At 40.5% G+C, this 13687-nt stretch overlaps 1 protein-coding gene across 2 annotated transcripts in view; it reads right to left on the reverse strand.

Moving 5' to 3' along the window:
• DNAJC2 (DnaJ heat shock protein family (Hsp40) member C2) overlaps positions 1 to 13687 on the reverse strand; it is a gene marked incomplete at its 5' end in the record, with an annotated part of 18079 nt that continues 4392 nt past the window's right edge. For both annotated transcript variants that reach the window (XM_080348512.1, XM_080348513.1), the window contains 13 exons: positions 1 to 119; positions 638 to 792; positions 1593 to 1700; positions 2300 to 2400; positions 3643 to 3827; positions 5374 to 5443; positions 5530 to 5618; positions 5920 to 6069; positions 7084 to 7205; positions 7309 to 7400; positions 9362 to 9427; positions 10151 to 10231; positions 11413 to 11554. In XM_080348512.1, the coding sequence (XP_080204638.1) occupies positions 45 to 119; positions 638 to 792; positions 1593 to 1700; positions 2300 to 2400; positions 3643 to 3827; positions 5374 to 5443; positions 5530 to 5618; positions 5920 to 6069; positions 7084 to 7205; positions 7309 to 7400; positions 9362 to 9427; positions 10151 to 10231; positions 11413 to 11554 (1436 nt within the window). In that variant the 3' untranslated portion in view covers positions 1 to 44. The remainder of the gene's footprint in view (positions 120 to 637; positions 793 to 1592; positions 1701 to 2299; positions 2401 to 3642; positions 3828 to 5373; positions 5444 to 5529; positions 5619 to 5919; positions 6070 to 7083; positions 7206 to 7308; positions 7401 to 9361; positions 9428 to 10150; positions 10232 to 11412; positions 11555 to 13687) is intronic.

Below are 13687 nucleotides of genomic sequence, written 5' to 3' on the forward strand. Positions count from 1 at the left end.
CAGTATTTGCATTTTTATTATAAAACAAAGATTGTCAGTAAGAGTCATTTCTTGACTTTAGTAGCATTCATCACTTGTTCTTGAGCAGCTTTCTTTGCCTTGACCATTTCAACGAGTTCCTGGAGAGTTGGAAGAAAAAAAAAAGATACTTGTCTAAACAAGGAACTCGTTAACAATTGCTTTGAACACTACATCTGTTCAGCCTGAAACACCCTAGCTCTCAACATAGTGAGGAATTGAGACAGTGTAATACCTTAAAACAATTTCTCTTAGAAACAAATAAATGAATGGAAGGTCAATGCCCAACTACTTCCTCTGTAGCAGGAACTTCACCTACAAGAGGCTGAGGATAGGACTTGACCATCTACATGGGCTTGCTGTCAGATTGTAAGACAGATTTAATGACACAGACTTTCCTGCTCAGCTTCCAGAGCCACTACTTTCACTGAGGAAAACTTAATCCTTACTGCTCTTTTGGAGTTGAGTTACCAAAAAAGAGTTTCTTCATAAGGCTCCATCTTGTGCTAGTTTGCTGTTGTCAGATAACTGTCTCTGGTAGGGAAAGCAACAGTAAAAGCAAAAGATTCTAACAAGACCTGGGCTAATTACAAGCCTAGAAAGAGGCGAGGTACCTTACCTTGTATCGTTTCATGCAGTCTTTTTTTGACCGGCCTGGAACAGCTGCTGCGATTTTCTCCCATCTTTCAGGAGTATTTACTGGATAAGTCTTCAATGCTTGTTCTAAAAGCTTTTGTTCTTCTGTAGTCCAAGGGGATGAATCTAAAGGTGATCCTGTTTTTAAATGCAAAAATGACAATAGAAAAAAATATTGAATAAGAACTCTGAGATAAACCTAAGAAAATACTGTAAAATCTATTCAGGTTGATTTAAAATCCTTGCAGTTTTGTGATGTAACTAGTCTGAGTTAAGGGCTACCCAGTACTAAAAACCTAAAAGAAAAGAAAACAAACACAAACCCAACCAACCTAAATGAAAACAACAAAACAACAACCCCGAAAGTGACTGGACAGGCAGTCCTGGGGATCTGTAATAAAGCCCAGAGAGGCTAGAAGGTAACATCTTCCTTTGTCAGCTGGGCATTAGGTCACTGTAAGTGCCCTGTGAAGCTGCAGCATTAGGGCAGCAATGTAGCTTTTCCTTTTGTGTGTTGGTAAGGAACACTTAGTAAGGAAATACAGCCTTCTGCAAGTGCCTGGAAAATCTGATGGGAGGTGTCTGGGGTATAGCAGGAGACCAAAGCTTAGCTGTAGGATGATCCTGTATCTCAAGGGCCTCCACTCAGGTACACTCTTGCCTGAAAATGTAGCACCCTAAGAGGAACAGATGATCTCAGCATCAGACTTAACCTGTTGCCTCACCAGGAAGCATTTCAAACCATCACTATTTAGTTCACTGTGGTTTGTACTGTGTTACCACAAGCCCTCAAATCCAGTAACAGAGCCTGGATCACCTTCTTACTTGATAGCCAATTTTGTAAATTTGTTTATGAGCAAGTCTTTAAGTTCTGGATTACTTTCTTACTAAGATATGCAGAGACAATGCTGCAAGAAGGGTTCCCTTTTCACCTTTACCTTCAAATCGTTCCGAGGGGGCAGCACTGTCCATCTGAGGCACCACACCATGTTCTTTTTTAAATTTGTCAAATGCTTTCTTGTTTATATCATCTTTTTGATGAGGGTCTATGAGCAACAGACAGAGTAGAATCATTAATACAATGACATTAAAGCCAGCTATTATAATAAAAGCATAGGATAGCAGATTATTGTAAACTAATAATCACATAATCAAAAAACCTAATTCCTACTTCCTTTAAAACGATGGTAAAGAGGTTCATCAATAAAAAAGGTAATTTGCTCAAAGCGTCAGGCTCTCCCCAACATTCTGCTTTATACTGCTCAGATAAATACTTTCTCCATATAAGCTTATGCATGAATCTGCAACTTCAGTGAAATCCAGAGGGATTATTCTCTAAAGGGCGGGCTGTGACACAAAGCTCACGTATTACAAGTGTGTCAGAGGGGCAGGAACACTGGGAAAGTCTGAGTCCTCCTCATGCAGGTATGTGCTTTGGAATGGAGAAACTTCTTGAAAACTTGGGTTTTTTTCCTTCTATAGTAAAAAGTTTTCATTTTCCTCTAAATCTCCCATCTTAACAACATTTCTTTTGGGGATATACAGAGAATTGTCTCAAAATAGAAACACAAAAGCATTCAAAGAAAATCAAGCTGTACAGAAGCATGCAGACCATCGTATTACAAAAATAAGGTAATATAGATACCAAGCTTTTGAAGGCTCTTTGCTTTATTGATGACATCTTTTGCTGTCCGTTTTATTCCAGTAGTAGAGTGCAAGTTCATGTAATTGGCAATAACTTCCCACCTAAAGCACAAGTAGAAAGGGTAAACCAGCATATTACAAACCAGCTTATCTTCATACAAGCTACAGTCAAGAACCTGTACACATTTATCTCAACTCCTAAGTAAGTTGAGTCATCCTTAAATGCATATAAACTCTCATGGTAACTATTCTGAAAAGCTTTCAGTCACTAAATGCAGATGTTTCTCTTAAGAATTCAGTCAGCTTGGGTGCACTTCTTGGCCTCCAATACAGGAAAAAGGATGGGGTAGAATGTCAGTGTATACGTGCAAACTTCTGATCCTCAAAACTCTGCTCAGCTGTTGCTTTCCTCAATTCCCTGAACAGCTCTGACATTAAACACTGCTGGCTGCCCTGAGAAGTTACTAACCCTGTGTCCACTGTCCCTCAGAAGAATACCGGAACGTTGGATAAAGGGGCTTCAACAGGAGAGAGGTGGAACAGCCCCAGCTTCACAACTGTTCCTAGCGCATTCTTAGAAAATATTTGTGTGTGATCAGACAGGAGGATCATATCTAGGCTTGTGCTCTTAATGAGTGCTGCAGAAACAGGTACTGCTGTCTCCATGAAGAGTGTGTTGTGGTTTTGTTTGTTTGCTTTTTATTTATTTTTTTTTAAAGTAAGCATCTAGATCTTGTAATGGAGACTTCAGATCTGTGAATCCTAAGTGGAAGAAGGTATTTCATTCCTGGGAAAGAACAGAATTTTAAGCACACTCGTGTTCTTGATGCTTATTAGTAAGCCAATTGCCAGTTCGGCTTCCTGTGAATCCCAGCCTGTCCCTTTTACCCTGGATGTTCCCTAAAGGGGGCTGGGGCACTTAACTTACATCTCTGCATGTATAGAGGAAAAACCAGCCTCACAATCCTTGTGGAGCTACTGGCAGCAACTTACACGCTTGTATTCCTACCCAGCTGGATCATGGTCACTGTTGCAGTTTTGTTCTCTGCTTTAATGACTGGAGCCGAACCTGTAGTAAGCACTGTGGAAATATATGCCTTGGCCCAGTCTTGCTGATGGCCCAGGTTTGGGGGGAAACAAGACACAGGGCCAGAGCTAACTCCAGTGACACACAGAACAGGGTGTAAAGACGACAAACTACAGGCTGCTCAGCAGTCAAGGAAAAGGAGAAGTTTAGGGAGTCCTTACACTGACATCATACTTGGGATGATCTGAAAATAAGTTGTTATGGTTATTTAATTAAAAATTGTTAGTATGGCATTTATAACCAAACTCGAGAATTACCTTGAGTTAGTCCCTGCTGGGAAGAGGTTCACAGCTTTAATTAACAACTGTAAATCATCTTCTGGCCAATTTTTGCTTCCTCCTCCACCACCAGTGGTTGACTTTTCTGAACTCTTTGTTGCTTGACGCATACGAGCTTCTGCCTCTTCTTTCTCTCGCCTTATTTGTTCATTTATTTCTTCTATCTGAAGGATTGTAAACAAGCGTTATTTATATTTACATTTTACTGTGACGCAACCCCCTCCCTCTGGAATTACTTTGAGCCTTGAATTTCACTTACTTTGTTCTGTACATTATACATAAGGAAATGGAGGAGCTTATCTGGTCTGGTATCATTTCCCTCCATCCCGTGTGTAAATTTGGCCACCTCAGATTAGGAGCTACAGCAGGAATGTGCCATAAATTCACTAGGAAATTAAACGAACATTGCCAGGATTGAGGCAAAACTTTTGAATACAGTGTGAATGTCCAGGCTAACACCTGAGGTACAGGGGCAGATCCACAAAAGTGGTAAGAACATCCATGTTGAATATGCCGATTCCCAGCTCTCCCAACTCAGCTGCTGCCTAAGCCTGGTTATGCCAGAAATTCTCAGTTACTATGGTTGTACTAAAGTTAGGAACTAATATCTGGGTTGTTGCAGTTAAAGCAAGTGCTTACTCAGGGTTATATGGCTATGTGTAGTTTGTAAGCAAGCTATTCAGCAGAACTTAAGTTACCCATTGCTCATCTTTGTGAACTGTAATCACATCTTGAGACTGCGGTCTGACACATTTGTAATGTATTTGCTTCTGCATATGCCCAGTCTGGTCTTGGCAATATTAAAAAAAGCTCTGCAATTACACCTGTTGGCAGGATGCCCAAAATGGGTTTCTGTCTGTCTTGTAATAAAATCTTCTTGGCAAAGGAAAATTATCTGATGGATAATTTTCATTAATGTAAGAGTGGAACAGGTAGAAAAGTGACTGTCCCATGTTTGGAAAACCTTCCTGGAGCCTGGGAGATTGGATTCAATCCCCTGTAGAACAAAAGTCTTAAGTTGTCCAATGAGTAAACCTGACCCTGGGATGGGGACAGATCATCTTTCCCCACCAGGAAAGAAGGTTCACAGCTGTGAATTCAAAGGAGGTGAGAGAAAGCACCTTATTCTTTCTGCAGGATGTGGGTTCAGCCTTATTAGTCCAAATGGCTTTTCTGTGCTGACGAATTTAGGCAGATCCTTGCTGAGTTTTGTAAATCTTGACCCCAAGTGCCTTGCTTTTCTCATACTTTGGTATCCAACCCAGTGGCCCTTCCAGTGCCTACACCTGCAGCACTTCAGTCCTTTTGTGGATCTAGCCCCAGCTCGTGGATTCTACACTTGGGTTTTTGTTGTGTAGCAGAATAGGTTGACTGCCCTCTTTCCCCTCTAGTAACTGCTACCCATTGTTGGGCAAAATTAAATTCTTCTACTGCTTCTATGCCCTGTACAAATGGTGGGTGTTGTGTCCTTCGCTAATTAAAAATGCATATTGTTTTCCTCAGCTGGTCCTGGTTATTTCACCAGCCATGAACTGCACTATGTAAAATGGAGCAGAGATCAACTCTGCCCTGGGGACTCCGAAACTCGCGTCTTTGTGTTCAACAGGCAGGATTCCACAGCAGCTACGTTGTATCGTACTTTGATTCAGTCACGTAGATTTCACAAATCAAATTATTCTGTTATTTGGATTTGACACTCAGCATAATTACCTGTTTTACTACAGCCGCCTTTCCTCCTTCCCTTGTTGTAGATGTAAGTGCTTCATTCAAGCATTGCAGACTAAAAATAAATTATTACGTTACAACGGATAGCTAGCAGAAAGATGGGTATCAAAACGAGCATCAATCAGCAGCAGGAAATCTTACCTTGCTAGCTCAAGACGATCACAAAGCTTTTCCACCTCCTCCATCATTTTAACACAATCTGCCTCATTATCAGAAAAGTAATTCCAGTTCTGGAAGCAGAAATAGATGTTCTACAAAGTTCTTGAACTTTATTGTCCTGTTCCTTCAGACAAAGGCTTAACACACAGCATTCTTCAGCCACTGCTATGTCTGGGCCTATTTGGGCAGCTTTACTCGTAACTCAAAACCGGATGATAAATATGTGGTTCAGTATTCCACTTTTTAGTAAACCCACTTTGCATTCCCATCTCCAGCCATAAGAACAAGCAAGCATGTGACAGGGTCTGATCTAAGCAAACATAGTAATATACAGGCCATATTAATGAAATTAATAGAATAATATGTAAGTACCTTGCACGTCGTTCTCAGTTTTTGCCTTTCTTTCTTGATTGCTTTTTTCTGTATCTCTTTTTCTTTTTTTGCTACTAATGCTTGTTGCCTAAATTCTTCTTCCTCCTTTTCTTTTGCTAACCGTGCTGCTTCTAATTCTGCTTGTCTTTGCTGCATTCAAAAGCAAAAAAAAAACCCAAAAAAGACCTCAACAAAGTCACACCATTATAGGGTCATTCATTATTAAAATGTGCTGTGTCTAGTTTTGATGGTGCATGGGTGATTTTGTGTGTGAATATTTCAATGGTTTTCTAAGAATTTTGAGGGAGGTGATGGAACATATGCCAGTTGGCATTAATTCAAATATTCACTATGAGGACCCCTAGTTTATAAATCCTGACTTCTTTTACAATGAAGATATAAAAGTGCATAAAATTTCCTATGCCTGCCTTAAGAGTATAAGCTTGGAAAGATGCAGCCGTCCAGCATTTCTCCTGCATCATTATTAACATAAAATCTTGCAGTGCTCTAGTATCTGTCTTTTATGTCACTTTTTAGCACCTTACAGTTCCCTTTCATTCCCAGTACTGTTTTCAGAGCCACCTTATCCAAACTGTATTAATCAAATATAGAATGGTTTGGGTTGGAAGGGACCTTCAAAGGTGATCTAGTCCAACCCCCCCGCAATGAGCAGGGACATGTTCAACCAGATCAGGTTGCTCAGAGCCCTGTCCAGCCTGGCCTGGGATGTCTCCAGGGATGGGGCATCCACAACCTCTCTGGACAACCTGGGACAGTGTTTCTCCACCCTCAAATATGTTCTGTTACCTCAAGGTGTTTCATACCAGTCAACCACTGACAGACCACACAAAAAAGGTGAGCAGCTGTAGCCATTTTATAGAAAAGGAAAGTAGGCCACAGAACCTGACTGCCTCTAAATCAGAGGAATTATATGCAACAATAAAACTCAGTTTTCGAAGTATTTTTGTTTCAGATCTGCGCTCATTGTTTTCATCTCCTCCAAAGGCTGCCAGTATTGCAGTGCCTGTTGCACAGCAAAGACAGCACATCTTTAAAACCCAATATAATTCTAACAGTAGCTTTCTGACACATATACAAGCTGAAACATTGGCTCAGGTGTGAATGAACCAGGGTTTTTCAACCCAAATAAAGTAGTTAACTTACTTTTTCTTTTGCCTCCTGTTCTTTTCGTTTTGCTTCTACCTTTGCTTTCTTCTCTGCTTCTTTCTTTGCCTTTTCTTCTTCCTTAAATTTCTTTATCCTGGGATCACAACTGTATGCGTTGTCTGATAGAAGAAAAGGTGCGTCATGTACAACAGAAAACGAGGAGATTTCCATTGTTATTTAACAAATCTCTCTTTAAAAAAAACCAGCAGTTTGCATGCTCACCAACAAGTGTCCTAATTCTGTTCATTTCTTCTTTTTTTCTCAATGCTCTGGCAGCTCTGTTCTGCTTTTCAATCCATCTCCTTTCATCTCGACTAGAAGGGAAAGGATAGTTCGTTTAGTGCTAATACCCTACAGCAGGGGTGTCAAACTCATTTTCACCAGGGCCACATCAGCCTCGCGGTCGCCTTCAAAGGGCAGATGTAATTTTAGGACTGTATGAATGTAGGAGTAGTTACATTTATACAGTCCTAAGATTACATTCGGCCCTTTGAAGGCAACTGTGAGGCTGATGTGGCCCCTGGTGAAAATGAGTTTGGCACCCCTGCCCTACAGTGTCACTCTGTTAAAAATTCAGCAACAAACTTTTTTAAAATGTGTCCCCACACAGATGATTTTCACTGAATACTTCAAAAATAGGCTTCAAAGAAACCGAAGTTCCAGGCCCCAAGCTCATGTCAAAAATGCTAAGTGTTCACACAATTATGTAAACCTACAAAACTAGCTGCTTATCTGTCATTGCAGGGAATGAGATCATGGACTATATTTCCAAAATGCAGTCCACTTGTTGACCTAACATTAAAGCTAAACAAAACAACTGAAATGCTGGTATACGGTTTAATTAAAGGGCAGTGATACAATCAATGTCAATTATCTCCATTTTGCAGACTATACGTCATGTCAAGTAAACCCATCAGCACAGAAATAACACTTTCTATGAAGTACTGTGACACTCGGGTAAAATCATGCTGGATTCACTCCAGTAAAATACAGCTCAGGTTAAATAGATTAAAAATTGTCTGACTAAATAATCTGAAAATATTTGTCAGTGCTGTCAAGAAAGAGACAAGTTTGTTTGTTTGTTTGTTTTAATGGGGGGTCTATATCCTCATCTACACAACCAAATACAAAACAATTTACCTCACAACAAAGAAAACAATCCCCAGAACATAGCAGGAGACTGCTATGAATGGATTGAAGGTTTTAAACACGAGCAACGTCACCGTTGGCAAGAAGGGGTAACAAGGATCATGACCATCTGAACAGAAACTGTAGTTCTCTCTCAAGTACAGCATACTATGTATCTTTTGTCTAAACGTTTTTAAAAAGGACACTAATGACAGGAATAAGCACAAAAAAAGCAATGCAAATAATTCAGGAGCCTTGCAATGAGAAGCCTAGATTAATCTGTACAATATATCAAAAATACAGGTGATATGCAATTGATTACAGTGCCTCCGCAGAACCTCCACAGGAGGGAGAACATTGGGTCCAGAGAGGCTCAAAAATTTAATAGCAGGAAAAGGCAGAAGAAGGAATACTCAGCTGCAGCCTAAACATGGCACAGTTTTTAGCCACAAAGCAAGCTAACCACTGCAGCTAACTGCAAAATTGGTTTCTATTCAACCTTGGAAGAAGAAGTTCATACAATGCAAGTTATGGTTATACAAGGATGACCAAGTGAAAGGTTGCGTCCTGTGAAATACATGTTAGGCTAAATGGTTTGGTGCTGTAACTTGGAACATTCTGTGTTTAACTGTAGGAAGGAGGAAAACAGAATGTATATTCCAACAGCAACAGTCTGACTAATCCAGCAACTACCACTACATCAACAAATACGCAATTTTTATTAATATCAAGCCATCAGAACTAATCTCTCTAAATTCTAGAAGTATCACTTGTCTCAGCACAGTTTAATAAAGAGCTGGAGAGAGGAATGGTACCTGCTTACTCATCCACTCTGTTCTGCCTCCAGCTTCTACCTATGTTTGGGACTTGCTGGAACTACAGGTCTGAACTTAAACGAACGAAGATTTCAAAGCACCTCCCAAGCACCTCTGTGATGTGAGCAAGAACTACCTCAGTTACACACACAAGACAAAGCAAAGCCCACAGCCAGTCCAGTTCAAGTCCATAGGTGACCACTAACCTGGGAAAGTGGAATTCAGCCTTAGTTTGACTACATTTCTTCCTGTGGCTGTTACAGTCTACTACAAAGTTGGAAAATTTTGCAGTTTCAATCAGTCTCCTGTCAAATTTATTTTTATTTACATACCATTCTGCTTTTTCTTTTTCCTCTTCATCTAGGTAGGAAAACTCTCTCCAGGAATCAAAATTATACCTAAAGTAAATTAAAAAAAAAAAAAAAAAGCAAAACTATTACAAATAATCTACCTTTTCAACTATTAGTTTTTTTACAGCTTATAATACATAATTTACAATTATGTTGCACCTATGATTCCACTGTGCTAAGTCAAAACGCAAGATGCTATTGGAAGGAATGATTTACATCTCTATGCGTAGGACAGAGGATATTTTAGGATGGGATCAGTCTCACCAACTCTGAATGTCTGCAGTGCAGTTGTCTAAGCTCCCATTACAAGCAGCAGAGATGCAGCACAGTCTGGAGAGTTCAGAGAGAAATTAATGTAATCTTTCTGCAAGCATCCGTATTTAGCAGATGAGTCATGCCATAAACTCTACTGACTTTATCGGACTAGACAGACTTCCCTTAACTAGGGGAGCTTAAATGCCTGCACTGAAAACACAGGTTAGGTGAGATGAACCCCATCTCCAGTCTGCAGGTCAACTGGGTTCACAGTCACTGTGGTCAGAGAACTGCTAGGAGCTCCCACTGTAGCTGTGAATTTACAACGTGGATGCTCAAGCGAGGAGAAAGCCAGTTTGGTGTGTGGAAGGCACCAAACAGCTGTGAGGTGACATCCTGACAGCACTAGGTCAGGACGGGCCACAGCCAACAACCTACGTACAAAAGGGTCTGCGAGCCCTTCGTATCACACACTGTGAATACTGTGAATAGAGATGGAGGCATTAGCTAACTTACCAAAATGAATAGAATGCATCTACCTCTTCAAATGATGAGTTCATGTCCCCAAGTTTAGGAACATTTTTCTTATTTGACCACCTGAAAATAGAGAAGAACTAATATATATAATCTTACTTTATAACATGGCATGTGTTAAGTACATAATGAAAATACCAAATTAGAGGCTCCATCCCACCAACACAGAGGGGCACCAGGGGACAGGGAGAAAATAGGAGTGTTCTTATTAAACATCCTCCAGATTGGCCTTTCTTGGGGAGCTCTTCCAAAAAAGCAAACTCTTCCTGCCTGAGTCTGGTATGCCTGCTACGAGACCTGATGGAGCACAAGACATCTTCCTAAATATTCAGTTCTCCACACATATTCTCCTGGTAGAGGAGCTTACAGAAGGTGGACAAAAGCGACTCTGCGAATAGCTCAGTTCTGTGACAGGCTACAGGAAGCTTCCCACATATTCCAGTGGAGTACGAGGGAATAACGCATGTTTTGCCTCTCTTCTGTTTTTTCCCTACAAAGAGGGGAATTTCCATAGGCTCTAAAATTTGTTATGCCATGACACAGCATCCATTTTCAAGCCGAGATGGAAGCAACCCATCTGACAACCACAGATCCACGTCTGAATATCTGTAATAGTTGAGAAAAGATTAAATAAATCTACCTCGGATAATCAGTGGATTGGCCAGAATGTGTTGTAAAGTGCTTCACACAATAAAACACTTTTTTTCATACAGGTAAAAGGTGAAATAGGTTTCTATTGTGACAGCCTTAATACAAAATCAATTGGCAAGCGTGATTCAAATGCAGAAAAAAAGTCACAGACCTTAAGAGAGAACCACCAAATATTGATAGTTATATTTATCTTTTCTGTTAACCAGATAAATTGTGAACATAACTATTGTCTTTGTTAATGTCTCACCCTCATAAGAAAATAATAAAAAAGGACTTTTTAGTCAGTAGCATAGACATGCTTGGTATAAGTATATATAAGATGAAACGTATTGTACAAAAAGGACAGTAATATGGAGCTGAGAACAGACTTTTTTTTTAAATCTCATGGGTCAAATTCACTGCCACCAGTGTGACAGTGCAGATTACTTTAAAATGAAATCATAGAGAATGCATTACCTTACTGGTATTACACTTCTAGCAAATCAACACATCTCCAGCATCCCTTAAAATCACACCTGTTCCAAACACAATGGCAGAAGAGTTTGCAAATGCTGCTTCTCCAGCAACAACAAAAGCAGTCTGATGTAGCTTACCTGGCATTTCTTTCAAAAACTGGTGAAAATACTTCAAAGAAGTTCTCTTTTGCTTCACTTTTGGAAGGTACAGAGTTATCAAAAGTAGGATCTATGCTGTTAAATGCTCGTCGTTTCACGGGATCAGATAATATTTCGTAAGCTGATAAAAAAAGGTTACCAGATATAAAATATGAGACTAAAGTGAGTCTTCCCCACAAGGTGGGAATGTTACAGAAAAGGTTCTGTATGTTTAAAAAGATGCTCTTGGATCTCTGTTGGATCTATCAGCTTGATATTTAATTATTTTAGTGACACAGAACAGCACTGCTGTCAATTCCTGTTAAACTAAGTAGGAGGAAAACATTTATGAAAAACAACACGTTTAACCATTAAGATGTAAAAAACCAGAGTATATTTTAAATAATTTTATAGCAGTAAATTCAGCTCAGGCACTGGGGGTTTGATCACGATGTTTTCAGGCTTTTATCTCACACCAGATCCTTGCAGATAAATTGACAAAACAGTTTACTAAGACGGACACAGAGTAAAAGCAGTCCCTGACTTGATACAATGTCAGAAATGGCAAAAACAGGAGCCATTCATTGGAATTTTTGCAGCTTATGATGAAATTGTACTGAGACCTGGAAAGAGTGTAAACCACCACAGAGCTACTACCCAAAACATGCACACACTCCCAGCCTGCCTATTCTTACAGTCCTGCAGTTGGGGAGCTTCACGTTACAGAATCTTATAACCCGGAAATCACACACTGTAGCTTCAGTGAACCTTTGTTTTCTCTGAAGGAAATGTGGGGTTACTTTGTCTGTCAGTTCTATGGTTCCCACTATTTTCAGTTAGAGTGAAAAGTCATCCGAGGAATCAAATTTGTGTTGCAATCATTGATAGGCTCTGACTGCATCTCTGGATAGAGAACACTGCCCCAGGAAGGTCAGAACTCAAAGGTGATGAGCTGGAGCTGGTGCTCTGTGGTTCTGTAAACTCATCTCGCTGCATGTGTCAGTGGAGAGAGGAAGGGATGCACAGGGCCACCTGAGAGCTGCTGTCTGCCAGTCTCCCTATCCCCTCTGAGAAGGGACTTCCCTCTGCCAATACTCTAAATGACCCCAATTATCCTCTATGTCTCAAGCGAGGAGCTTCAGTAGCCCTCATACCATCTTCCTGATGCAAGAAATTCTGTGCACATCCTGCTGGTTCCTCTTCCACTTAAAGAGATGTCCCTCCCATGCAGATCCCCAATTCTGCTCCCACACACTCAGTTCTACCTGAACTGTACCTGCCACCCATTCCCTTGTCAGACCCAGCCCTGAATCACACCAACGTTCTCCTGCCTCTCCCAGTTCCTTCTCTCTGTTCCATCACTGCTTGCACCTACTCCAGACCCCTCCCCATCAGTGCACTTCCTTCCTCCAGGTGCTGCCTGGAAGCATTCCTCCTCTTCCATGCCACTTTGTGCTTTCCTTTATGTTTATCCTTAAACTTAGATCATAAGCAGTGAAGGGAAAACCTCTTTTGCTCCTTGCATGTAGAACACAGAGCATATTCCTGAATTCAGGTGCAGGTTGTTCTTATAATAAATATCTACCAGTTTCTGACACGACTACAACTATGGGAAAAAAAAATTCCTTTGGGAACTTTTTGCTTTTGACATCTCTAAGGGAGGCTGAAAACATCATTAGCTTGTCTAACATACAATACTAGTTGAAATGTTAGATGGTAAGAAGACACCCTCAAGAAGAAAGTTTAGAGCACACATAAGATTTGCCCCTGTCCTGACCTTTTTGAGTTAGAAAAATGTGTTAAAAATAAACAAAAAAGCCAAACTCCAAAGCATTTCTAAAGGCACAAGTCGTACACCAAGAACACTCCCTATAGTTCTGGAATCAGCCAGCAGTGTTGGTCCAGGTCACTACAGGCAAGAAAGGAAATGTTATTCAGTCAAGTTCACTGGGTCATCTGTGGGCAAAAAAAGAGCAGCTGAAGATAGTGATATCCCACATCAAATCAACAGATGCTCTGTTGGCAGAGCAATGTGTTAGAATTCAGATTTTCTAGTTGCTGTTGGTGTCCTTGGGGAATCTCTTCCTAGCACACCGGTTCACTGCAGGCCTGTGGCCACCTCTAGTGGTTCATCTTTGCATCCGCCGCTCCGAGTGTTCACGTTTTGACACCAAATGCACGGGAGACAAACACCTATTGTTTGCATTCCCATAGTGCTTCTACCCAGAGGGAAGTGGTATTAATATAATCGCTATTTATTGAGGCAGTTTTCTAA

Source organism: Nesoenas mayeri, assembly GCF_963082525.1.
Source record: "Nesoenas mayeri genome assembly, chromosome: 1".
Classification (NCBI taxonomy): Eukaryota; Metazoa; Chordata; class Aves; order Columbiformes; family Columbidae; genus Nesoenas; species Nesoenas mayeri.